At 43.8% G+C, this 27,852-nt stretch overlaps 1 protein-coding gene across 1 annotated transcript; it reads left to right on the forward strand.

Moving 5' to 3' along the window:
- The first annotated feature begins 13,830 nt into the window (after nucleotides 1-13,830).
- Nucleotides 13,831-27,295, forward strand: nr4a3 (nuclear receptor subfamily 4, group A, member 3). Its single transcript, XM_076109619.1, has 6 exons — nucleotides 13,831-14,663; nucleotides 19,010-19,139; nucleotides 19,904-20,067; nucleotides 20,179-20,378; nucleotides 23,581-23,759; nucleotides 25,448-27,295. Exons 1-6 carry the CDS (start codon nucleotides 13,833-13,835, stop codon nucleotides 25,708-25,710), a joined length of 1,767 nt encoding a protein of 588 aa, XP_075965734.1. The 5' UTR covers nucleotides 13,831-13,832; the 3' UTR covers nucleotides 25,711-27,295.
- The last annotated feature ends 557 nt before the right edge of the window (nucleotides 27,296-27,852 follow it).

Raw genomic sequence — 27,852 nt, forward strand, 5'->3', positions numbered from 1 at the left:
AAATGTTTCATCTGATGCAATGACTTAATTCGGAGATTGCTCAATACCAAGATGCCATTGGGTTCAATTCCTTTAGGGAGTGTTTTATGTGTGTTGTCTTCCTGCCTGTGGCACACAAAGGTTCAGAACATGGAAACCACAAGCATCACGACATGTTCAAGAAATATAAAAATACTTTGTTTAATAATAACAATTTGTGCCTGATATGGTTTTTCCCTAAAAAGCTTTAATCTTCGTTACATCATTGAAAAATGCAGAATCTATGAAAATGCTAAATATTTTTCATTACAAAAGTTTAACAGCTGGTGTCTCCGGCTCGCAGGTTGCATGTTGGACCAATTGGCTTCCAAACTGGTCCTGTTTATCTCAAAATCATGCATGTATGTACATGTCTTGACTTCAAGAGGAGCACAGATGAATATGAACATTTTCTTGTCAACTTCTGCTCTGTCAGTAACACCAGGGTGTTAATAAGCAAGCTTTACATTGGCATGATGTACTGATGTTCAAGCCGTTTATGTTCCTCTGAAGTCAACAGTTGTACATGATAAGTGCACCTTCACCCACATGGGATCCTTACTGTTCACAATCTGTTTGATCCTTTGTGTAACTGTCATGAGTGGTATCGCCATCCATCAACGGTCCAAAGCCCACAATACAACTCTTACTGTTAATTACTGATCTACTGTTGCTGCAGCATCTCATTCAACATTGAACGACTTCTGTCACCCATTTGGTTGAATACTGTCTGCGACTGTCAACTGTTCCGCCCAAGCACATAACTGCAGACTGGCTAATAATGGAGATGTCTGCTTTGTCTGCCAGTATACCCAGAAGGGTGTAGACAAGCTATCAATACTCACAATAATACTTATTATAAAGGAGTCAAGCCAGTTGTACTGATTAGCAGCTTTATCTCATGATAAAAAATAATACTAAGCTTCTATTCCACCTCTAAAGTTAAATGTTAAATCATATCAAGATATTATTCACTTGTTCATATCATTAAAATTGTATTTCTGTCTATGATATATTTTAACTGATGTAAAGAGAGTCACACACATAAGGACCCTGAACCTCTGTCAGAACAAGCCACCGTGTCTCCCTGACTCCACACATGTGCACATAAGATAACGTGGACTTGACAGCGCAAATGCAGAAGGATATATGTATATACAATAGATATATTTCTTTGTAACCGTGCAAACTAAGGCTCCATCTTCGTGGAGAAATGCATGGATGCACAGTGGAGGCCTTGTGAAATTGCAGGTGCAGCACTCATGAACACATACACAATAGACCACAGATAAATGTGCTGCTAAACGAAGGGGCTGGGTTTTACTCACACTGCCACACACACTCTCCAAAATTTACACAAGGCTATGAATCATGCTGTTACATTTTACTGCAGGGTAATAATAAGACAAGTGATAAATCTGCCATCAAACAAGCGAGGGAAACTACAGAACATTACGCACAAGCTGCTGCGCACTACCGTTCTCTCCCTCTGTCAAGACACACACAAACACACAAAATACAGTGTAAATACACATCATGATAACATCACATAATGGCCCACAATCCCTGAGTGATATACAGTACACCTCCTGTGCCGCGGCTCATGGAACACCTCTCTACACTCCTCTCGCCTGTCTTTGGGCACTGGTGTGATAAGGCAGCGATGGGTTGTATTACTTCACTTGGGTACTCCCGAGGGGGAATCCCCCTAGTGTAGCTGTGTGTGTGTGTGTGTGTGTGTGTGTGTGTGTGTGTGTGTGTGTGTGTGCCCATGTGTGTGTGTGGCCACAGAAAAGGAAGAATGCAACCATTGAGCACCCTGCCATTGCGCCAGCAATCCTCTCCCCCGCACCCCCGCACCCCCGCACCCCCGCCCCTTCCCGTCCTCGCTTGCACTCTGACGTACAGTTGAAGCAGATTTGGTGACATGAAGATAAAAGCCTTCCTCTGTTTCTCTGCTTTCCTCTTTCTCCAATGTCACCAGAGCACTGAGTGCTGGTGCCTTGGCCGTAGACATAGAGAGCTCATTCAAACTGACACAATCACTTTTCACTTCTGCTTTGTGATAAGCCAGAGTTCAGAGTCTCTCAGTGCAATATGCCCACCAGCAGCTCTGTGCAGGAAGCCTAGGGACGCTACATCGCTGTATATGCTCCAGCTGTGCTCTGACAACTGTCACAAGATGCCCCACAGAGGAACTTTTTATGCAAAGGAATCCTCGGTCATAAATCTGACAACTCTGTCAAGCCTGCAGAGGTTTAACAGTTCTGTACAGAGCAGCAGACATTCAACCTGTCAGTGTAATCCTTTATGGTGGGATAATTCGTTTTAGAAGCAGTAAGAACAAAAAGAATTCATTTGATTTGTAAAATTAAATTTGTCTGGCAGGAAATAGTGATTCTAAAGATGCACTCACCATTCAGCCAAGACGTTTTTGCATGGCAGCTTTACGGTCAGCATGAACTTTACCCTGAAAAACAGAAAGAGAAATGTCAAGCAAATATTAAAGAGAATATGGGATTTACTTTGTCTTCAGCAAGTTTTGATTGTTCCCTTTTCTTGTTTGTAAAACTGTAAAGGTGAATATTGCACAAAAATAGAATGTATGGAGGACAAAGTGTTATATATGTGAAAGATTTATACTTTTTAACTTGTGGAATTGTTGTGTGAGTTTATTTTAGGATTATAAATCTGGTTAAAATGATGGTTAGGTTTAGATTAAATGTGAGGTTAAGCTTGTAACAGTTATTGTTAAAGGCAGGGTGAGTCTCCAAGGAAATGAATGTGAATCAAACCAATGACAACAACAAGCGCTTGTGTTTGTGTATATTACTGTCTTTGTGAATGGATCACATGACACGTGACGCTGGTGGATACAGTTAATTACCCACACGTCAAATCCTATTAAAAGGACACGGTAATAATCTCTAATCACTTCCATGTCTGGCGGAATAAGAGAGCAGGTTAATCTGGATTACACGTCACCATGGCGAGGTGGTCACAGCAGAGGCAGCTGATACAATGAAACACAAAGACAGGGAGAAGACTGGGGACCCACAAAGAAGCTGATGAGTTATAAAGACTATAGAAACACTTTGTTTTTATAGGTAAATGACCCATTATTCATCCAGTTCACTTTACATGACCAAAGCAGGCTTATGGATACTGACAACGAACATAAACAACAAAGGTATTGACATGCAATGACCTCAATTTTACAATAATAATAGAAATATGAAAGCCCATTTTATAAAATGAATGATCCATTTATAAGGGCTTACCCTGGATGACCCGAATTTTGGTTTAAAACTGAAAAGAGGGAGAACAGCGCGGACATGAAGAAGAACTTGTGATCTATGCCTATAGGATATGTTTTACCCGAATAAGCCATGGGGACGCAATTCAATTTAACTTAACAATCAAATGTATTGAAAACTGTCCTGATAAGATGACACGTGACAAATAGAAGAAATGTGAAGTTATCCATGAAAGGTGTAATATTCAACATGCCAAATAACCTGCACTGTCACACACTTAACCAAACCAGTGTTCACCCCCATCAGATGACAGAAACACTACTACAAACTATTGACAACTGTTTCAGTGTGACATTGTGAATTAAAGGGAGACATTTTCAAATTAAATTAAATTACAAATGCATGCACTCAAGGAGGTTTTTTTTGTTTGTGTTTTAGCTGGGGCCTGGTGGCATGTGATCTGCATGCCCTGCAGCTGATCCTGGCATGTGGGACTGACCAGTGTTCTGCAGCATTAACCCACCACCACACGCTCTTCAAGCATGTTACATTACATTACATTACAGTCATTTAGCAGACGCTTTTATCCAAAGCGACTTACAATTCAGATCAGATTCTAATGTTACATGTTACAAACTAACTTAGCATGACTGGAATGTTGGATGCTCGGCACATTACAGTGCATACTTGGATGAGATAAACCGGGACAATTTGGGTGTTTGTATGTGTTGGTGTTTCAAACAGGGCTCCTCTCTTTTGTGCACACGCGCAGAAGCATGGGTTTCTTATCTGCACGTCAAAGAGTTTCAAGGTGTAACACGTGGAGAGGGATTTCCCGGGGCAGACGGGTTCACGTTAGCTTACCACGAGTGCTCTCATTTCACGGCTGTTTTTACCTACAACTTTCCGCCATTATTACAAAAACTTATCCTGCAGCAGAGGTGTATCCTGACTACAGTGGTCCTCTCTGCTCAAATAAAATAAAAAGTCTGTGCTCAGCTGGTGTGGAAGAAGCAGCGCTGCTGTGCGAAGCTTGCAAGCCATCATCACATCCACAAATCTGTTGTATGTGTCTGCTTGACGAACCGAAACTTATACATCTTCGGGTCTACGGTCGTTTCATTCCCCGCTTTTCCAGCCTTGTCCCCGGGTAGAGAGAGAGAGACGCTGTGAGCAGTGAGAGTGACCCTCGACAGTTGTTTCTCTCTGGGTATGACGGTTGTATCAGCAGACTGTTAAACTATGCCCTACTGAATAACAGGTTAACACTGAGTGTGCTGATTTTGGAGCCGGGGCTCACTTCACTGTATCCTATATCGCCCAGGCGGCTTTTGGCGGATGAAAACGGGGACACGCTGTGCGGCTAAAAATACCTGTCTACGACTATATTTGGCTTGGCTGGATCACAAACGGAACGCTGAAATAGTCGGGCCCGCCCCGGGACAATGAATGGGCTCTCTGCTATCTCACCCTGCCTCCGTCGGCCAGTTATTTTTAGTAACAAGGCTTGCGTCAATCACGAGCCTCAGTGCGTCAAGGCTTCCCCGCCCCCTGAAGCTCGTCATTGGTCGGAATTAGGACGTTACGCGCCTCGTGATTGGCTGTTGTGAGTTATTGTTCTGAGCCGCTCCGGAGGCAGTTTTTTAATTTTGAGGTTGCTGGGGAGGATGGCTTCTTACTTTTATATCCCGTCAACCTTATTTGGTTATTTATTTATTTGGTGTGTTGGTTGGTGAGAGTATTCCTCACTCATAACCAATTGTATCAATTAGATTATGCAATTAGATTAAACACGGCCCTCGACTGAGTCAAATTAACTTTAGTCACATTTTCTTTATATTGAAGAACTTTTGCTGAATCATAGGCTATCTAGTAAACTAAAAAGATAAGGAGCAAACTAAATGTTATGTTTAAATCACACACAAAAAACATTTTAACAAGTCAGGTAGTTTCGTTACATTCCTTCAAAATGTAATTTATTAGATTTAAAAATGATCCTATGATAGGATGAGATAATCCAATTTTCTCCCACTGCAATTTCCCTGATGTCAGGATTTGTCTTTGAATAGCCTGAGTGTCAATGTCTTGAGGATATAAGGCTGGACACTGCGATGTGATTTTAGGGCGGTAAATTGAGGTAAATTGAAGTTGATTTGTATTGGGAAAAGAGTGAATCATCTAGTTAGATAATTTCACTTCACAAAATAACAACCTGACAATGGACACAATAACTTGAGATAAGAAAAGGTCATACAAATAGGCATAAGGAAGCAAAGACAAAGACTTCTTGTGGATTTAAGGCACATAATCGATATTGAACATCTTCATAGGCTCATTTGTCTGAGGGAGTTCAGGCAATACCTATACTTTATATTATAATAACACATAAAGGTCCTGCATTAAAAATTCAAATACAGCGTACTAAAAGTACTCATTATGGAGAAAATCTAAACGTTATATACAAACAACATTCATTTGAAAAAATAATCGGAATCTGAAAAGTAATAAATAAGTGCAAAAGTGCAATATTTATCCATAAAATATAGTAAAGGATACGTAGAGAGTTAAAAAACATTCAAGGAAAGTTGGTCTTCCCTTAAAAGTGTGCAATACAGTACTTACTTACTTTTCACCACTGTTACTCTTCTCATACAAAAAGGTTGATGGTAACTAACATTTGTATGCCAATGTATTTTGGCCTTTTATTTGTGAGATTAGATAAGTGTTTCGTGAAAGTGAACTCTTACATGTCTCACTGATTCGTTTTTTATGGTTAAATCATTATTACAATTATTTGTACAGTTACTCTCAATGATAACGATGAGAATATATTGTGAAATAAAGTGCCTGCCAGTGGCACATAAACAGTGTGTCTGCCTTTACCAGTAATGGTGCAAGCTCGCCCGCCGGATCCCCCTCGGCTTCCTCTCCTGCAACCATCAAACCAACCGCCTCTCTTTCTCACTCCCTCTGATCCTCTCTCCGCCCCTCTCTCTCTCTCTCTCTCTCTCTCTGCCACTGCAAGCGGGGCTTATGTGTCTGGTACTGTAGGGGAGAGAGAAAGAGAGCGAGAGAGAGTGAGTGACGTCACCTCTCCCATGGCGTCACATTGACGTAGCGCATACCAGCCGCTCTATGTGGAGGCAGAGCCCACATAAATGCACTAGTTGACTTTCTCTCCTCAGACGGCGCACATAAACAAACCCGCGTTACAACTCCACACTTTGCAAAGCCCCCATCAGCACTGACACACTCACGGGAACGGACGAAGACACACTCCTTATATCCGGGAGTTTTGAATTTTTGAATTTTCTGTTTCATGTTTTTTCTACTTTAAGTAAGAAGAAGAAACTTTTTGTCGCCGATGCATCCTGATCCTCCGCAACATTAGGCCTACCTTTTTATATATATGTTCTCTCTATTACTCGACTCTTGGTGATTATTCTGGATGGAAATGGGATACTTCATGCGAGGTTATTACCACATGTAAAGACGGAACCGTTACAGCAAACCAGTGAGTAAACTGTGAATGAATGAGTCTCTAATATTCTACTGTACAGCGCATAGACTACTTGTTAGATTGCCGGACTCATTCAGAACCAAAACATATTAACTCTCAGCTGTGTGTACGCATGTTCATATTAGGCGACCTACATTATATATATGTCATTTGGAATCTATACTCTTTTTTTTTATCATTCTTGTCTGCTCTGTCCAACTTGGTGCGTCCAACCTGTTGATATGTCAAACTCCAACACGCTGCTCGTACAGTATGTCCCTGTGTGGTGTCTCCAAATAGCAGAATTTAAATTTAATTTACACTGGGAAGGTATCATATCCTTTCTGGTTGTCATGGAAATGAGATGCCTCTCACTCACACAATGAACAGTGGAGTCAGACGCACTAATGGTCTGAGTGGAGAATAGTCTACATTCAGAAGCTGAGAGAGAGGAGAGGTAAAACTCCTTGATTTCATGCCATGTCAGGGTTTTTATTTTTATTTGTTTGCCTTATCATGTTGGATTTTCTGAGGGGTTGTGTTGTTTACGAGTTTACGTGCACGTCATGTGGGATACGGGTTTGTGTTTATATACAATGTCACTGATAGGCCATATACTACAGCAGGCTATTGTTTCACAAATGAAGCCAATACAGCGTTATGATTCTCAACCCTGGTTTGCTTTTAGGAATTAAAGCTCATGTAGTCATGTAGTGTGAGCTGTCCCCTGACTGGTGTCCAATCGCAAATATCAGCTGTCTCACTGTCTACTGTCTCTGTGAGGACACAGCCTCTCCTACCATTGATCGCAGGAAAATACCATTAACTGTTCACCATAAAGCCACATCAAATTTCTGAAGCCGTCTGTGAAGTATTTCCCAGAAGCTTCTGAAGGCAACACAGACACTGTATTCTATAACAGAAGTGAGGCTTAGTGCTAATCGTATAATGTGCGATAAGAAACTACCACTGCTGAATTTAGGTTGTTTTCTGGTTTTGTCTTTCTTTCTTTCTTTCTTTCTTTCTTTCTTTCTTTCTTTTTTTCTTTCACACATTCAGGTTTACGCACGCACGCAACCGCGCACGAGGGGACTTCTGACAGTCTCCCTCTCAGTACTGATTTACAGTACTCACATATTTCTCTGGTCTCTCCTTTTTGTCCTCTCTTTTCTCTGTCTCTGTTTGCTGGAAGCCTCGCGCTGTCCGGGGTTATTGGTGCAAGGGGCTACCGGGGGCTACCGGCGCTCCGGGGCGCGTGCTTTGCAGCTCTTATGCCGTTCTCTTGGTTACCGGTGCCCGCAGGGCCAGAGCCCTACCGACCGGCTCGGCCTGAGAAGAAAGCGAGAGGCGATCCGTTTGCTCATTTAGAAAAAAAAAACTGACCGAATGTCTCACTTTGCAGAATTAGTTTTTATCTTTTTCCTTTTTTAAGTCAACATGCCATTCTATTGTCACTTTCTTAACCCTTCACAAAAGCTGTGATAAGAGCACGTTTACGCACAGTTGCGCTCTCAACTTCATAAGTGTATGAAAGAATGAGGCTATGTTGACGTATATCAAGGAGTATCTTATTTCTGAAACTGCCATAACCAAATAGCTTTATTGGCTTAAAGTTTTTTTTTCTGCACTCACATAGTTCCACACAGAATTGAGTGTGTTCCAATTCAACCCTAATCAAATACGTGTTATACTGACTTGTTTGTTTACTCTGGTTTGTCTTCTTTATTTACTTAAACACATTTGACGAATAGTCATGCAAACGTTTCCTCACATAATTGGTCTATAAGAGTTTGGGGAAAAGTGGATGTTATCCGACACCAAGTGGAGGAGTTTGATTTGTTGACACAAAGATAAGAGATGGCAGCAGGCTGCAGGTGCCTGTAGCACTGAGAGTCGGTTGAGATGCATACTGGGAGATCGAGTGGTCTCTCGACTTGACCATATATCCCAGAGGGTCTGTTTGTCTGGCAGAGAGAGAGCGTGTTTTTATAAGAGTGTGTGACAGAAAGGGGGCGCTCTGTGCCTTGAAATCCGGCGGCCATGGTGCGCCCTGCTGCAGAGAGGGAGTTGAAGGCGCACGGCGCACAGGAGTCCACTGATTCGGTTTCAGGTCCGACTCTTACATTTCTCGATTTCTCTCTGCATCTGGATGAACCCTGAGCAGGCGAATACGGTGGTGATCAGAAACAAGAAAATCGATTGCCTGGAGGCACTGACAAAGACGGCTTTTATAAAAGTGGTCACTTTTGTAGGTCTGTATTTGTAGAAGTTGTGTACAGTTTTAGCCCGGTTGAATAAGTCTTTTGTTGCGCAAAATTTGAGTTATAATAATAATAGAGCACAGCGTAGTGTTAGAATGAAACTTGTCGCCCACGTATGTGTAATTCTTGAAATGAGCTAAAAGTCCTCAGTTGTGGTATAGTCTCTTTGTATCACCGATCCTGTGTCATATTTAATGCCAACGTTGGTCTATGTTTCATTTTAATGTGCACATCTTCCTTTTACTTTGCAATGATTTAGCATTTGGCATTTTGCTCTGATGGGCACAGAAGTTTGCATGCCCTTTCATCTTTCTGCTTCTTTTCATCCGATTTCCTCACTTTATTTGTTAGATTACATTTTGGCAAATAGTTTTCCTCTATTTAAGCGCAACATCAAGTTGTAGCTTATTGTCTAAAAAGTAGAAATACTTTTCTGGATTTTAAATGTTTTGAGGTGGTAAGAATCTTAAGTCCGACCTTTTTTAAGAAATGAACTTTAGGAAGTAAGCTTGCTTCTGAAAAATAGTTAACATCGTTTAGTCTAATTCTGAATTTAAGTGTGATACAATTTTATATTGTTGCCTTATGATGATCACTGAGTGAGATGACTGTACGTACCTTTTTATTCAGCGTGTCGCCACATCACTGCCGGTGACCCAGACATCTCTCCTCCAGACACAGGTTCGGAAGAGCGCGCCCAGCCGAGCTCGGAGCAACGGCGATCGGAGACTTCCTTTGCGACGCCCGCCGAATCCTCCCCGCTCCAGAAGCCCTGTCCCGGCTGCAGCCACGCCATCCCTCAATCCCGGACAGTCAGCACCATTCAGCGCGAAGCTCTTTCACCAGGTAAAGACCCCAGCACTTCCTTTTAAATTTCATCGAATCTTTTACTTTCTCTTTCTTTCTTTTTTCTTTCTTTCTTTCTTTCTTTCTTTCTTCACATAATCTATTTTCTCAGTTGATGCGTAAATGCGACTGTTGTGGATTACGTCTGTTGTTTTGCACCTATTGGTGTGATAGGTGTTTGGTTATGTTTAGTGTATTATTGTATGAAAAAATGCAGACCCCGAAAAGTCTATTGTCAACTTAGAGGTAAAACCAGAGTGTACGTGTGTAATAGGTTGCATTTTAACTTCTGTATATACTGTGTTTAAAATTCAATAGCAAATCAAAAACAATTCTGAACCTTTTTGTTGTGCGCAAGAGTGTCTGCTCGTGTGCCCTTGTGTATGTGAGTGATTGTGTGTGTCGGCTGGCAAATGCGGACTGAACTTACATTTCAATAATTAGACAAAAAGAAATCTGAGAGGCACACCTAAATCTGGGGGACAATCACATTGGTCATAGACAACGATCCTCTTATTACTATTTTGTACTGTTTCGGTTACATACATTTTTTATTTAGGCTTGTTATTTTTATCCTGGTCAAAGGAATATTCAATCTCCACATAGTACTTTCTGTCCTGGATAAATTGAAAACATGATAAAAAAAAAACATGATAGATATTTAACATATAGTCAGTGGTGGTGTAAGTGTTCTTTTGTGTGGGCCTATGTGTGCATATATATATATATGAAAATCACTTTACTTATTGTGTGAGGCCACTGAATTGAGTTCAACCAATTTATCTCATAATTCACTGACAAAAAAATACTGTCTTTGTATTTATGTCTGCAACTTCATGTTTTTATTTGTTAGATCTATGGCATTCTGACAATGAACAAGCGCGCTCAGTTATTGGAACAGCTGCAGTTTGTCCAGTTGAAATGCACACCTCGAGGTTAGAGACTGTTTCCCTTCACCTCAATGCTGCACCACCTGTGTCTGACTCTGCTTGGGTTGTCTGTCCTCTTGCTTGTGCGCGCACACACACACTGCTTGCATAGGCTAATAAAGACAATCTGAGGGTGGTGTTGGAGTGTAGAAGGTTTCCTTCAAGTTAGCTTCAGTGGCATGAAAATGATGATGCTCCACAGATACAATTCTATTTGTATTGTTGGTTAAGAAGGAGAGGGTGCATGCTTGTGAGCATGTGTGTGTGCGTGCGTGTGTGTGTTGCTGAGAGAAGGATAGGCACACCACCAAATGTAAAGCACTAAAGAGGATGAGATGTTTGCAAACACTAGTGGTTTTACAGGTTTTTCTTATGATAAGGGCACATGTTATTGGTAGAATGAGCGTATGCAGGTTCATGTTGACATCTTGAACATCATTACTGATGAAAACATGCTTGTGTGTGTGTGTGTGTGTGTGTGTGTGTGTGTGTGTGTGTGTGTGTGTGTGTGTGTGTGTGTGTGCCTTTATGTGTGTATGAATAAACAAGTCATCAAAAGCATCTTTCCTCACCTGACACACACATAGACAAACACAGTCAATACAGTTTGAAGTATCTGTCAAGTATATGGCCTGTATATTGGCATATATTTGTTTTGCAAAATTTCTCAGCTTCCCTCTTTTTGTCATTCACTTCTTCTTAAAATGTTGTGTGCATATAGCTGCTAATAAAATACTCTATTTGACAGGTGTTATAAGTCTTGAACACATGCACACACACACACACACACACACACACACACACACACACACACACACACACACACACACACACACTAAAGCCCAACACGGATCTGAGGCTTGACCTACTGACACAACACAGAGAGCCACAAAGTTCACCATGTACTCTCCTCCGCTCACAGTTAAATTCCTTCCTCTGATGCCTCTAATCAGTTGCAAAAGTACTTTAGGTATAGCCCAGAAAGCCCCCATGACGCCCATATGTGTGTTTTTCCGAGTGGGTTGAAGAGCTGGTCACTCGTAGAAGAAGAAAAACAAACGTCATGATGTCAAGCACACGTATAGGCTTACAGCTTGACTCATATCCTCATTTAAACGAAGTGTAGGTTTGTCAGATGTTTTATCTGCTATACCTAACAGTTCATTTTGAAGAAATCATTTACAGTTGAAGTTTGATATTCAAAGAAAAGTGTTGTTTTAGGCTGGGATCCTTTTAAAATCAATTTCAGGGTAATAATATTTTTTACTGCACCAGGTCAAATCTAAGCGGTCAGCTCTCTATTGACCTTTTGTCTCCTTGTTAGAACCACAAAAAGAATAAATAAATTAATAAAATAATAAATAAATCGATGAGTGTCCCTTATTCCTTTAATTAACATTTTGAGTCATCCTTTTGTTCTTCAAAACCCCACAGCCAAATCGCAGGCTGCCCCTCAGGAATGACGTAATTGTGTTAGAGCAGCTGAAATGAATGTGTCACTCAGTCTGCTTTCGACATGACTGACATTCGTGCACGGTATAGGCTAGGCACATATGACCGCAAACTAAAAGTTGTAGGCTATTTTCAACATGTATTATTATTAGCCTATTAGTAGACGTTATTTGGCCAATCAAAATTGAGAAACAGGATGTTTATTTTGTTGAAAAAGGATTGAAACCTCTTTTTTATGTACAACGGGGGGGGGGGGGGGGGCTGTGATTACCTGACCGAGCCTGAGTGCGTCGGTCTGGATTGAGGTATTTGTGAGCGCTATAACAACAGCGGGACCCGATGTGTCCCGTATTTGACTAGACAAACATGACGTGCGTTGAACGAGGGCGATTACGGCAGAGCGCGCGCATGCTGGGCGTCAATGAGAGCTGCGCTGTGTTGACAGTTCCCTGCTCAGGAGCGACGAGCAAACACCACAAAACCCTGGCTGCGCTGACACACATGACTGATTAGCCCGCACACACTCATCATGCACACACACACACACACACTGGTGGAGAGTATTACGTAAGGGGTTTGATAAGACAAGACCATATAGTCCACCACACACACACACACACACACACAGATGATGAGGTGGTGGCCTGCTGCTGTGACGGAATTAAATCAAGCCAAAAACTCAAGACATACCGACTGGCGTCTGTTGCAGTTAAAGGAAATATCTGAGTCTGTGTGTGTGTGTGTGTGTGTGTGTGTGTGTGTGTGTGTGTGTGTGTGTGTGTGCATTTGTGTGTGGGTTCTGCAGCAAGCATCCAGCACGACCATGGGGTTCCATTATTATTTAATGTTATCTCATCTGCTTTGCCATCTGACTAACCAGAGTACACCCACCCACACACACGTGCAACACAAATCCTGCACACACACACACCCTGGTTGCAGATACTTCAGCATTTCGTTCTGTGGAGTGGATTGGATCTTTGCTTTGACAGCTTTTTCTCAGAGTTGCGCACTGATGAACTGCAACTTCTCTTACTGAACTAACTGTGGGAGAGTCGGCAGTGTCTGCGGTGGTGTGTGCGTACTGCAAATGTTTCTATATTCAGGGAGGTGCAAGAAGTGTTAAAGCAGGAAATTGAGTAAATGGCAGTAAATGGAAAGATTTTCATATTCCTTAAAAGGTGCATTCAGAAAAGTTTTATAACATTGCGAAATCTCCGACACCTCAAGAGCTGAAAAAACTGCCTTTTCCAATAAAGCTGTGCAGAAACTTTTAGTCATGCACTGTTTAATTGTTGACCCTGTTCAGCACTATCCCTGCATGTGTCTGCCTTCATAGATGCAGGGCTCTTCCTGTATTGTCTTCTGTGGGCAAGCTCCCTCTTGATGTCTTGCTTTTCTGTTTACATCGGTGGTTAACTAATATGTAATTTCCTCACTGACTATTTGTTGCAGTACAGCTGTACTTTACTAACACCAATAAAATGCTTTGATTGAAAACTTGGAATACATGTGGTCTGACGTGCCACGCAGCTCTAACTTACATGTGTCCTCTGTCTCCCTAGCAGACATGCCCTGTGTGCAGGCTCAGTACGGGCCCGTCCCTCCAGGCTCAGCCTACTCTGGCCAGTCCTTCAGTTACCAGGGCGACAGCTACGGCTCTGACCTCATGACCCCCGACTACACGAAGCTGGATCTCGGTGGTGGTGAGATCTCTGCCGCCGCCACCACCTCCCTACCCAGCTTCAATGTCTTCGTGGAGGGGAGCTACGAGCCCAAGTCCTCCTGCCTCTACCAGATGCCCACACACAGGCCCATCAAGAAGGAGGAGGAGAGCTATCCGACTGCTCCACCACTGGAGGCCATGTCCTCCTCCACCATGTACTTTAAACAGTCTCCGCCGTCCACTCCCACCACCCCGTCCCTGCCGCCCCAGCCTGGCACCTCCTTCCTGTGGGAGGAGCACCCCCTGGCCCCTCCTTCGCACCCCCACTCTCTGGGCTCCAGCCTGGAGTCGGGCCCCCTCAAGTCGCCCCGCTTTCCGCACTTCTACCAGCACTCGCCTCCCCACAGTGGCGGCAGCGTCGGCGGTTATGAGAGCCTGGGTGGAGGATTGGTTCGCACCTCCTCCTCTTCCTCCTCCTCCTCCTCCTCTGTCTCCCATCCTCACTGTCCACCCCTGGAGCAGCCCATGTACCAGCTGCACCGCGGGGCCGGGGGTAGCAGCCTCGCCTTCCGCTCCCTGGCTCTTGGGCCCTGTGGCCCCCTACTAGGAGACAGCCTGCCATCGCCTCCCCCGCGTGGCCCCCAAGGAGAGGGCAGCTGTGCGGTGTGTGGGGACAATGCAGCCTGCCAGCACTACGGCGTACGCACTTGTGAGGGCTGCAAGGGCTTCTTCAAGGTAAAAACCCCTCAAAGCAAATATGTCATGAGGAGTGTTGCCTCATCAAAGCTTAAAACTACAACGATGCCTCTGTCCATTTATGAAGTAACTACTGTTCTTCTTACTGTTCTTAAAAGTACCCACTCCTCCTGTTCCTCTGTGGCTTAAGTCCCACCGACAGACACACAGCCAGAAGCACACATTCACAACTAACATTCCCCCTTAAAATATCACCCTGTGAAGTAGCTGTAAACTGACTGACTTGTTTGATTTGAAACATGTTTCCTGCGGCTGCCTCGCTCCCACTCTGCACTCGTCTCTGCGCTCTCTAAATCGTCTTTAGAGTCAGAATGAAAGCTCAACACACCCACCGGGGTCGTCTCTCCCAGCAACCAAGTGGGCAACTTGTGTGTATGCATGGTCTGTGTGCGTTTGTTAGGTGAGAACACAGAATGATAAAAAACACGAATACAAACAGGGGAAATGGCCCTCCATGCTATGATTCAAGTGGAAAAGGAATCCTCCTTTAAATCTAAGTTTCCTTTCAGGGTGTTTGTAGTGAATCGGTGGCCACGAAATTGACCACATTTCACTGACATATTACTGAGGACAATATGAGTCAGTTTAAAATTATTCAAATCTAACGCCTCTCAGCTCACTGTCTCATATCCTATGTCACCGCACACATGCTCATACACACAACTCATTGGTAAACATCACCTTTTTTTTTTTTTGTGACATATTAACAAACTTCTCTGACACGTGAATGTGGAACACTACCTCATTCAAATAACAGCAAACTCACAGTCAGTCATTGAAGTCATTTCTTTGCCCAGTTTTTAAATTCTAACATATTCTGGCACACTTGTTTAGCATTGTATTGGCTGCATGAGACAAGATACAGCAAGAAGGAGGGGGTGAACACAGAGGTAATTGAATAATGCCTCTGGTAGGTGGAAATGAATTATCCTTCTTTTCAATTAGTTTCACAATTTGTTTTTATTTAGTAATTAATGAAAGCAGCGTCTGGTGGCAGCAGGCCGCAGGCTGTCTGCTTGCTGCAGCGCTCAGCAGCCTGTCAAACCTCACTATGTTTCCTTTACACACACATGCAGATGCAACCAACCATGCACACACAACATATCCACACAGCAGCATATTCATACAATATAAGTATGTAGGCTACATGTTTTTCAGTCTGTTTCACCCTGAATACAGGACGCAACAGCAGCAACAGAAACATGCCTTTCGAACACCTGCTCTTTTTCATATTCATATTATCAGGCACATTACCTCCATTATCCTGATGGTTTTATTGTCCCCTGGAAATATTTTCCTGATTATATTTAATTATTCGTGAATGGCTATTACTCATTAAACCATAGTAGAGGCTTGCTGTAATTTGTTGTTATGTCATTAGTGCAATTTGAGGCACATTTTCACTGTGAATTCATTTTAGCTCTTAAACAAATAGGTTTTTTTTCCTGTATTTTTTATTTATTTTTTACAGAATAATGTAGTCCATTCACTGGTTTCCATTAATTAGTTAAACCTATTCAGAATTATTTTTTGAATTAAAAACTAGATCTCAGCTGTTAGTATTATACAAACATTATGCTGCGCACAAAACATACTATTAAAAAGTGACATGTTGTATGCACCTATACTGTCCTAAATAGTGAGTTACTTTAGTTGTGCTTTTTTCAGTCAAAACACAAACAAAACATCAGCTCAGCTCATTGCACATCATTTAGATTTTCCACTGCTTGCACAGCATGCAAGTCACAAAAAGGTTGGGCGGTGGCAGTGGTGGAAGAAGATTTTAAAATGCACAAAACTATATCACTTAAATGGATATAAGTTCAACATTTAATTCATTCAGGAAATGCAACCAGTTAAACACCCACACACATACACAGTCACTTATATGTGTAGGAGAACTACTTTGCACTAAGAATCAGGTTTTAAAAGTTAAGTCTATTTTTTTTCCATAAAGAATACAATTGAATCAGCTCAGAGATACCCACACATAATTATTTAACTACAAACCACCCTTTCACTTCCTCTACAGACGGAGAGAGAGATTGCCTCTGATTAAGAAGCTGAGGATTGGAGGGAATAGAGGAGACAGAGGGAGGAGAAGGGGGAAGGAAGTCCCTAAAGGCTTTTAATTTAAGCTCAGGCTATTAGCACATGTTACATGTCAAGAATCTGCCTCTGCATGCCTCCGTACAGCCCCCATAACACCCACAGCATGTGAGCTTCTGTAAGCGTGTGCGTTTGTGAATGTGCTTTCAGTGCATATAACTCATTCCTCAACTCTGACTGTCAACATTTAACTGAACATAATTTCACTTGAATTCAGTCCTTGCCCACGCAAACATTACTGCCACCCTAAAATTTCAGTTTCTGATACCAAGCAAATTTTGAATTAGTCATTTCTTGCCCTCAAAGTGAAATTCAGCGACGAGTAAATACAAGAAGGATGAGATGAATTGAACAATATATAAGCCACGCTTTCAAAACACACACACACACACACATGGCCTAAATAGGTACGCAATGTACAGAGCACAAGAAGGATCTACAGATTTGCTAACCATATTGAGATAATTTGATCTGACTATCAGAGACTAGTTAGTTACAGTGTATTAGCTCTGATATGTAGTGTCTCTGCTCTGAGACGCCAGTCTTGCCCCACGCTGCTTATTAGAAAGCAAGGTCACAAGAGCTCCAACCACACACAAACACACACACACACACATACACACACACACACACACACACACACACACACACACACACACACACACACACACACACACACATACAGTGGCCCTGAGGTCACTGAGGGGAAGAACTTATACTCAACCAACCACCAGGGTAAACTCAGTTTACACCACTTTCACCTGAACCGCTGCAGAAAAAAACACAAGCTCTTATTGCAAACGTATGAATCATGTTTAACCTTAAAATCCAAACCTCAAAGTTATCACATCACACAAAAGGTTGAACTCAAGCATGTTGATTTGATTTTTCTGTCGGACGACAAGCACGAAAGGCTGTGGCGATGTCTTTAAAGTCTGTGTTCGCCTCGGTGCGGAGTTGTAAAGGTGTAAATAAATGTCAAGCAGCCTCTCATGCAGCTTCATGTTTAGTTCGGTCCCCCACTAAACGGATGCTATTTCCCCTCAAACACATTAATGACCATAACTAACTTATCCCCGCGCGCACGGGTCACTGACCATTGAAGGGATGAGAGGGATTCATTCAGAGCGATCTGCGGTGCCATGGCAACGGCTCTCATCCGGCGCTGGCGCCCATTACGCGCCAGTTCCGCACTCGCGCCGGAGCATATGGAATAATTGGTGTGTTATTGGTCTCCCGGGGGCGCGGGCATGTGTGGCGCGAGGGGTTCCTAATTGGATTTATTTGTTTTGATGTGTTTTAGAGGCGTTAAAGAAGAGGGGAAGCTGCGACACTTTCCGTGTTCCGTTTGCTTAATTTGGAGTTTGTTCTGGTGCTGTCTTGTCTGAGTGGACTACTGGAGTCACAGCATGGCAGAGTATAAATATAAACACTTTGCAAATGACAGTAATTATGGTGTAGTTGTAATCGTATCGTTGTAACAGATTTGCACCCCAGGCAGAGGCTTGCCCAGAGAGAGTTTTAATCCAAAAACGTCTGTAAAGATTGGCAGCATGCCAGTAGACCTCACCGGACAAAGTTACACAAGCACTGAATATATTTATGTGGTTTGCTCATATTAAGAATAATATATTTACAAACTGCACACTTCTCCTGCATTATCATCACACTGCGGACAGGTATAGGCCACTCTGTTAATATTGTCTTTGATCCACGCGGGGAGCTCACCCGGCCCCCACGTGGCCCGTTTCTGATTTCATTTTAATAAGGTCAGTAATAATCGCGCTAGCCAGCCGAGGAGAAAACAGCTCCCGCGGGACCCATTGAGAGAGGCGCGATGCGCGAGGCCCCGGAGGTACCATGAACTGACCCACGAGCTTCACAAGCAATCTGATCACGCAGCTCTTTCGGCCGCTGTCCCCCAGTCTCGCGGGACCCGCCTCGGCACGCAACGCGCTCTGTCCCCATTGTCAGCTCCAGCGCTAATAAAATCGTCCCTCCTGCAGGCGAGGCTTGTTGGGAAATTAATTTTATCTAATTATACTGATGTCAAAGCCGCCTTTCAGAGCGTAATTAAAATCTGACCTGCGAGATTATGCTTTCATCCTTTGATGGGGAAGGGGGAAAAAACGAAATTGAATTAAACAAATCAAATATTAGTTGGATGATTGTGTTTGGAGGCTGATTATCGGAATGTCTGTTTCTTCTCTCTCCAGCGCACCGTGCAGAAAAACGCCAAGTATGTGTGTCTGGCCAGTAAGAACTGTCCTGTGGACAAGAGGAGACGCAACCGCTGCCAATATTGCCGCTTTCAGAAGTGTCTGAGTGTCGGCATGGTGAAGGAAGGTAAGATAAACAAAGCGACCACACACCTGATACCCACTTTCTAAACAGGCAAGCACACACACACACACCATAGTGCAACACAAATCTGACCTCCAGTCCATGATGATGAAGCTTGTCTCAGCAATCAGGGTTTAATAGGCCGGTAATGGCATGGCTTGTGGCAGCATCACACACATCCATGGAACAGTAACTTTTTCTCTTTCTGGTGGAAGGACAAAGTAGAATTCACATTGTACCAATTAGCGCCCATCACTTTTTAAACTCTTCAATCCAGATGATTTTAAAGCTTTGAAAGAGACTCAAAGGCGCTCACACTTTCTCTACATTTGTGTCATCACATCTGACATAGCTGACTGTTGCTGCACAGCAGAGATGTTTTTGCTGATGTGAAGTGTGGCAGTCATACTGCCCTCATTTCTCACCTGTTTCACACACAGACACACGCTCTCACTAATGCAAGCAAACCTACACACACACACACACACACAAGCCTCTCTATCCCGTTAACACACGTGCAGCCCGTAGAACAGCTCCACTGCCATCTGCTGGCTAGTGGCCTCCTGTGTAGGGATTGTGGGAAGGTTGGGAGAGCTACTGTGATGAAAAGCCTCAGTCATAATTATACCGCTATAAAAAAGTGATGACAAGCCTATCAGTTGGAGAATAGAAGTTCTTGTTGTGCATGCATGCGTGAATATTACCAGATTCAACTGAACAACCTCTTCATTATTGCCTGTTGTCTACTCTCCATATCTTGTTCACAGTGGTTCGTACTGATAGCTTGAAGGGGCGCCGAGGCCGTCTGCCTTCCAAACCAAAGAGCCCCCTGCAGACAGAAGTGTCTCCTCCATCTCCACCCCTCAGCTTGCTCTCCGCTCTGCTCAGGGCTTATTCTCACTGCACACCCCGTGACCTCGACTACAGCCAGGTACCCCAACACCCCCTTTTTTTCCATTTTAGTCAAAGAAAATGCGTTCAGTGAGAAATATGGCTTGTTGAGGAGCTTATTCAGTCGTTTATCTCTCTCTCCATCCACCAGTTCAGTGCTGCCGACCCTCCCTCCTCCTCCTCAGATGCCGAGCACATCCAGCTCTTCTACAGGCTGCTCACCATGTCGATGGAGACCACACGATGCTGGGCTGAACGGCTGCCCGGGTTCTCCGAGCTTCAGCGTGACGATCAAAACCTGCTCATTGACTCTGCCTTCCTGGAGCTGTTTGTCCTGCGATTGGCTCACAGGTGAGAAAGGGGAGATGCAGCTTGTTTGGTGCCAGAACAAAAAGCCGATGGATGACAACTTTAGCACATTTATTTTCACTTTTTAAACATGTACACAAGTCTCCATCCATACGTGCACATCTCAAACTTCTTCCACAAGATTTAAAATACACACCTACGACTTTATCAGAAAGTTGACTTCCTTTGGCCCAGGATCAACAGGCAGTTATATCAGCCATATCCTTTTCCATTACAGTACAGCGTGTAACTGTGCTGCTGCTGCAGTGCACATCCAGAGTAGGAGGAGTGGAGCTGAGTAATCGCCATTTGAAGCAAATTATGAATGGAGTCTGTAGCTATGACAGCAGCTACACCCACAGAGTTCCGCTCCGCTCGTCTGATATCTGACGCACAGAGAGCTCTGTGTGTGTTCTGCGGGCTAAAACTGTGCAAACATTGTGAACTGTGAATTGACAGGATCAATTCCATCTAAAAGCTAGTCAGCTGAGAAACTGAAAAGGGCTGTTATGGAAGGACATACATATTCAATTCAGCTGACTGAAATTTAAAAAAAAGGGAATCGACTTAATTTACTTCATGCGTCCAGTGTTGTGTGTGTGTGTGTGTGAGCATGTGTGTGTCTTGCTCGTGGATACCTGTGGTGCCATTATGACTGCCCTTGCCCATCTTTGCCTCAGAATTGCCCCGGGTTACCGGTCTGTTCTCGTAAGGCATGTGGCTGGTTAAATTTATGGGGAGGACGGGGGTTGGGCTACAAGCTCATCCCTTTGTCTGCGCTGTCGTCTAGTGCAGAAAACCAACACAGTCACACACTCAAGCACACTTACTCACACACACTCACGCACACTGATGATGTAGAATCCCAACTTTCTCTCCTCCTCCCGGTGCAGGTCCAGGTGCAGGGTGGGTAGAGGATGGGTGGTGGCATCACAATCCCAGCAGGAGGGAGATCAGGCTGCGACTCTGACTCATGCTAAATGGTGGACTCATAGGGGCCTCTATCAAACGCACACATGCTCACGCACACTGCTCATCTTCCCATCAGCCAAACTCCCACGGCACAGAGGAAAACACACACAAGCACAGCACTGTCTTACGTTATCTGTCTTCCGCGAGTGCAGAGGATGAGGTCCACGCTCCCATCTCATCGTTGACGCAGCCTTACATTGACCCTGTGCTGAACTCAGATGCCTTGCAGACCTCTGCTCAAGCATATGTCTGTATGATTGTGAGTTTGTGTATGTGTGTGTGTGTGTGTGTGTGTGTGCTCTGTGTGTGTAGAGTAAATTTGCTCCGCTTTTCTGGGTCGGCATTGCCGTAAGCGCCCCGTTACCAAACAGTTTCTGTGGTTATTGGTTGATTACCGTGGTGACAGTGTAGTCAGGAGTGAGTGGAATGTATGGCAGACATCCAGCTGTGTGTGTACGAGTGTGTGTGTGTGTGTGTGTGTGTGTGTGTGTGTGTGTGTGTGTGTGTGTGTGTGAGTGTGTGTGTCTGTGTGCATCTGCCTGGCTGCTTGTTTGCCAGCCTGTCTGCGTAGTTTTGCTCATGTGCTACTGTCAGACATGGGTCAAATATAATGTTGTCTCTTGGTAGTAGCTCAGTGTACCAGAGGGGGCAATTCAAACCGTATCAGCTCAGACTCACACACATTTAGAGTGAGTTGGCCTCATATTCAATGTTTACGATACCTAACATGTTGTTTTTTCAGTTTTACATTAATTTGTAGTAAAAGATTAAATATATTCCACCTTGCCGACATTTATCCCTCAATTCATAATTTTAAATGCATAGTGTCAAAAAGCTGTGTTCACAAACACAAAACCTTTTTTAGAAATCCCAAATATGCACATTTTTTAATGCTGCATTTGATGGAAATTTGTAAATAAAATATATGAAAAAAACGTCTAATATGTTTACATAAAAAAAAGATGCAGCCAATGAAATTTGGTTAATATAAGTGCACTAATACAATGGGCAGATCGAGAATACACCATAACTTTAAGACTCTATAGTTTGCATAAAACATTGAAGCCATTTAAGGGGGAATTTAAGGGACATAACAAAGTTCCAGGGGTCAAAAGACTACGACCATTAGCATAAAAACGTTATCAGAGGCCAAGAAATTCAGTCTCTTCCCTCAGCAACAGGTGATGAGCATCTCCCATTCTGCCACTTACAATCTCTCCCAACACCTGCGCCCCTCCCTGCTTCTTATTCAAATTCTCCCCTTTACGCTTAGTTGTTTCTCCCCTCCCCCTCCCCTCTCTCCAGGTCATGGGTGACCATTTTGGCCCTGACGGCTAGTTCTGAACCTTTTGTGTGTATAGGATGGGAACGATATTTTTGACTGTAAAAATGACACAACTGGTGATGTTCGAGAGCATTTGTGTGCATGTGTTCTGTTGACGGTGGGTGGAGTCCCTCTTTTAAACTGCAGTAAGGATAATTATACATAAATGGTATTTTGTCCGCTTCTCATAACTGCTAAACCAATGTTTATGTGCGGGATGTGATTTGAGGCTTCCCCTCTTCTCCCCCCATCCCCACTGTCGCTCACTCTTCTCTTCTCTCATCTATCAGCTGTTTTTCAAGCACACACTTTCTGCCCTTGTCCCATTTTCTTGAGATCTTCCAACAAAACACCTTTTCTCGCTCTCTGAAGAGAGCCACGCTCTTCATTTAGGCACTGATAAAGACTAGTCATAGCCCTCCCCCATTCACTGCTTGTTCTCGTTCCCTCTCTGCTCGATGGTAAAGGAGTGGGATGTTGTGTGTCGTGAGTAACTGATTGCTAAATGCATCTAAGGAGCCTTTTCATTTCCTCATTAAGGCTTTGTGTTTCCACTGCTCACCACAGCCCGGGCACATTAAAGCCAAAGCAGTTTACCTATCTGCAAATACACACACACATAGAGCAGCACTCTGCCCTAACCCACTCACCCCGCTCCGCCAGAAGGAATGTTTTAAAATGCTATAATTTGGAAAACACAACCTTAATCAGCTGCATGCCTGTGTTTGATGTGTATCCCGTTTGTGTGTAAGTGCGCATACTGCCTGGTTTTCTCATTGTTTTTATTGTAATTGTTTCCTTGCCCCAGTATCTCAAGCCATATTTACAATACATGAGGGAAAATGCAGCGTTTCATTGGAAGAGAGATCTAACCAAATCTCTTCATCTCCTTTCCCCTCTGTGTCTCAGGTCGATGCTGTCGGAGGATAAACTAGTGTTCTGTAATGGCTTGGTGCTGCACAGGTTCCAGTGCCTTCGTGGGTTCGGAGAGTGGCTGGACTCCGTCCGGGACTTCTCCACCCACCTCCAGAGCCTAAACCTGGATGCCTCCGCCTTCGCCTGCCTGGCTGCCCTCGTACTGCTCACAGGTAAAAACACAAGCCAGTGACTTTCAAATCTCAAAATCACCATCAGAAGAAAGTCAAATAAAAAAGATAAATGAGGTTGACAAAAAAAAGCACCCTGTTTTCCAAGTCAGCTGCCCCTCTCCATTATCCACAAACAAACATTGTCAATCATGCAAGCTGCTCATGCGTAAATTTATGGATACAAATCCACACACACCTTCTTTCCTTTATCCACAGCTTTGCCTGTGGGTGATTTAATGTGACAGTGATCAGGTGGATACATCCACTAACGTCACACATACGCTCAAAGACACACATGTGCATGCTTGTTCTCACACATCTCGGCCTGAAACAAGAACCCGATATCCTGGAGCACCTGCTGCACCTGCCTCACACCTGGCCCTCTAATCAGTGTCCATGTGTGAAAAATGGAGGGATAGTCAAAGCTCTCTCTGCAACCACACGACAGAAGAGACAAAAATGTAGTGATCGGTAAAGTACATTATAATAGTCAATTACAAATGTAGCCAAAGGTGATAGAGGAGGCCTGTGCAATTAAGTGTTCACATTTCATTTTTTATACTTTCACATCAGAGTCAGCCACCATATAAGTGTGTAATGGGTAAAACACCACTCCTCCCTACGCTCATCTTCCTTACCTCACTCGGCCCCCGCCACCTCCTCCTCTTCCTCCACCTTCTCTTCCTCTGTCTAAGCCCTCCAACCCCATCCTCACTCTCTGGGGGAGCACTTAACTCTGTGCCTGATCGACCAGCCCACCGTGGAGCACAGCTCTGGAATGGCGTCTGCGCTGTTCTCAGTGGCTCTCTGCCACCTCGGTAAAGCACACAGAGCACTGCCACGACAGAGCCGCCAGAGCCACCAGGCGATCGACCGCTTCAGAGTGGCCCCTGCAGAAAGGCAGTCATCGATCCCTCCCCGGGAGTACATAGAGAAAGAAGGGATAGGGAAAGAGAGGGAAGCGAGAGTGTGTGAGAGGTCTGAAAGCTGCCGTGAAAGGAGGGCTGGAGTGACTCTGTGGCAGCAAACACAGAACAAACAAAAGAGTCACATAAACAAACAATAAATAAGCTTCAGATAATGGATACCTCAAAGTGAGACTGGTCTTAGTGACAGCCTCCCTGCAGACTGGCTTGTGTGTGTGTGCCTGTATATGTGTGTTTGTGTGTGGGGCTGGACACCCTGTTCTCTGCAGAATGAGTTAGTGTCACATTAAGCCTGGTACGGGTGCCACAGGAGTTGCTATGGGCAGCAGTGTATGTGCGTGCGTGTGTGTTTCTAATTTAATTTGGCTGCTCAGAGGGCCGAATGATCAGCTAATTGTTGAACACTTTTGTTTCTGTCAATGTCTTAAATTGCAGGGACAATTTGTGTGTTTGTGTGTGTTCAAATGTTTGTATAGGCTATATGTGTGTGTGTGTGTGTGTGTGTGTGTGTGTGTGTACACAGTGTACAGGGGGCTTATTAGGTTAGACTGCGTATTGATCTGTAGTGAGTGAGACAAGTTAAGGCCTGTTAAGAACATTAGCTATACCGGCTAATGAGGTGGAATTCAATATAAAAGAAGATGTAGCTAATGCTCTGTCAGCTGAATGAGCTCTGATGTATGTGTGTTGTTTTTTTTAACGGATGCAATTTTTGCTGTTTAATGTGTTATTTTCCTAATGTCTCTGTCTGTGCATCCACAGAGCAAGTCCCAGGTCTGAAGGACTCGAAGCGGGTTGAGGAGCTGCAGAATAAAGTGATTTGTTGTCTCAGAGATCACCTGGGTTGCGGCCCTGCTTCCTCCTCATCCAAGGCTGCGCCCCCTCTGAGTCGTATCCTGGGTTTAAGGGCAGAGCTCCGTTCCCAGAGGACCCAGGGCCTTCAACGAATCTTCTACCTGAAGCTGGAGGACCTGGTACAGCCCCCTCCGTTGATTGACAGGTTCCTGGACACTCTGCCCTACTGATGGGCGGGCTGACTACACAGAGAAATAACCCACGTCACGTTCTGTTCAGGCCCCCCCCCACCCCTCAAGGAGCACGCACACACATTCAAAGAGACTCTCACTCCACTCTGACTGATGCAGAGCAGAGAGCCAATCAAATGCTTTTCACTCAACAGGACAACCAACTGAACGCTTTTCACCAGTTTAAAAGACAATTACTCAAACGCTTTACCACTTTTTATTTGATCCTCCTGTTTTTCTCATGTGGGGGAGGATGACGAGGCTGAGATGGACAACAGAAAAAAGACATTTTACTGTCCTCTCGCCATCTGGGTGGCAGCTCATCCAGCAAAAAAGAAAGAAGGTTTATGATTACTGTTTATCTGTGTTTTGGCCTGACTCATCCAATATGAGGATTTCTTTTGAGTAGAGAGGGAAGGGGTGGTGTCACTGTGTTTGATGTCCCAGTGAAACACAAGTCGCTGTGTGTTCTACATCCTCCTTCTGAAAGAAGGAAGGGGGCGTTTTCATACTGAAAATGTACTGAAATGTCAGAGGTCAGACAGCGTGAGCATAGACACTCAGAAACATCACAAAGCAGACACAGATATTTCATCAACACATGGAAGTGGCTGTTGAGTTGGGCTCTTGATTCCAAGTGCAATTTCTTAAGTGCTATCTCACCACAAAAGGAAGAAGTGGAGAAGTAACGGTTTAATTTCAAACTCTAAATTATTTTAACACAGAGACTCGTCTTGTTCTATCAGCAGCTAAACAAAAGAGAGACAGTCCACGCCTGGCTTTAGACAGCAGAGGAGATACTGTGCACTAACGATTGATGACAGAGTCACCCAGACTTGAACTTGCTCTAGTATGTTTTTTTTAAATTAACTCATTTTTAAAGCATAGGTCAAGTAGATGTATGGAGGAATGAACGTGGACAAAAAATTGGCTTTTGAAGCACTTACACCCTGACAAGGGCTAGAAGCACAGACACACACCCTACCTGCTCCCCTGGAGGACGGCGGCGAGTCGGGGAGAGGAGGGTGCTCGACAGATAGCTGTATGTCCAGGGATGAAACATTCCGCAGTCATGCTCTTTTTCTATTTGTTTCTATTGTGGAGGCCGTGTGAGAGTGTGGAGGACATGGTTGCATACTGTCTTTGTGTGTACGCTTAGAGAAGCCAGGATCATATGCATGGTGTGTTATAAGCTGTCAAGAGCTGCCATAGCCTGTCAAAACAGCTCGACCTGTATTTGTGTCTCAGACTGTGGCTCGATGGGGATCTCCCCGGGCCTCCACCACCCACTCACACTCACGGCGGCAGTTTGAAATATGAAAAAAAGCAAATTATATAGATATAAATATAAATATATATATATACAAAACTAATATTTTGAAGTGTTTTTAGCTTTTTCAAATATTGTGGTACGAGTTGTGCATTGTTTTTTGAAGAAGAGAAACAAAAAAGAAAAAAAGTTGCTGTTTTTCAATGTCCCTCTTTGGTTTGAGTTTCCTGTTTGATTATTTTTTTCTTTCTCTTTGGTTCACTGGATTTTCTGTTCAGCACTTTGAAATCATAAACTAGTTCTGATTATTCTGCCCGACTGCGTCCTGTGTTTTGATTTTTATTTAATTACATGACTTTCACACAAAATGCCAAAAAATCCAAACATTACAGTGTTTCAAGACTTTTTAAAAGTAAACAAAAGGCCAAAACTGAGCTGATTATATCCTGACTACGTGTGTCTGTCTGGTAAGACACAAAAGCTTCCTGACAGGTAAAAGGCCTTGCCTCTCCCCCAAGGGACCCTTGGGCTCTCACGGAGAGTAGAGGGGGATTAGAAGAGTGAGAAGGGGGAGGAAGAGGGAAGCGAGGACAGCTTCATGTTAGCATGAGGTCCAGATCAGCCTCCAGCCTCGTTAAACACCATCGATCGCCACGGTGACATTTCACAGCACATGCCATCTATACTGTCACTGCCATCACTCACTCGTCCTCCTGCGCAACAGCACGAGCACTAACGCACTAACACACACACACACACACTTGTCTCTCAGATAGCCAGGTGATTGATAGTAACTGTGGTAGTGAAATTGTGAACAGCTCCTCTAACTGTGTGTGGGGGGGGGGGAGTAAAGTTCAGAGTGAGTGTACAAG

Source organism: Anarhichas minor, unplaced genomic scaffold (genome assembly GCF_050575085.1).
Source record: "Anarhichas minor isolate MPS153535 unplaced genomic scaffold, ASM5057508v1 ptg000041l, whole genome shotgun sequence".
NCBI lineage: Eukaryota > Metazoa > Chordata > Actinopteri > Perciformes > Anarhichadidae > Anarhichas > Anarhichas minor.

Bases quoted from the DNA above. Each gene is read 5' to 3' on its own strand.
- nr4a3 (XM_076109619.1), top strand. From the start codon at position 13,833: ATGCCCTGTGTGCAGGCTCAGTACGGGCCCGTCCCTCCAGGCTCAGCC. The intron at 19,140-19,903 runs GTAAGATAAACA...TCTTGTTCACAG, and splicing joins TGTCGGCATGGTGAAGGAAG to TGGTTCGTACTGATAGCTTG. The intron at 23,760-25,447 runs GTAAAAACACAA...GTGCATCCACAG, and splicing joins TGCCCTCGTACTGCTCACAG to AGCAAGTCCCAGGTCTGAAG.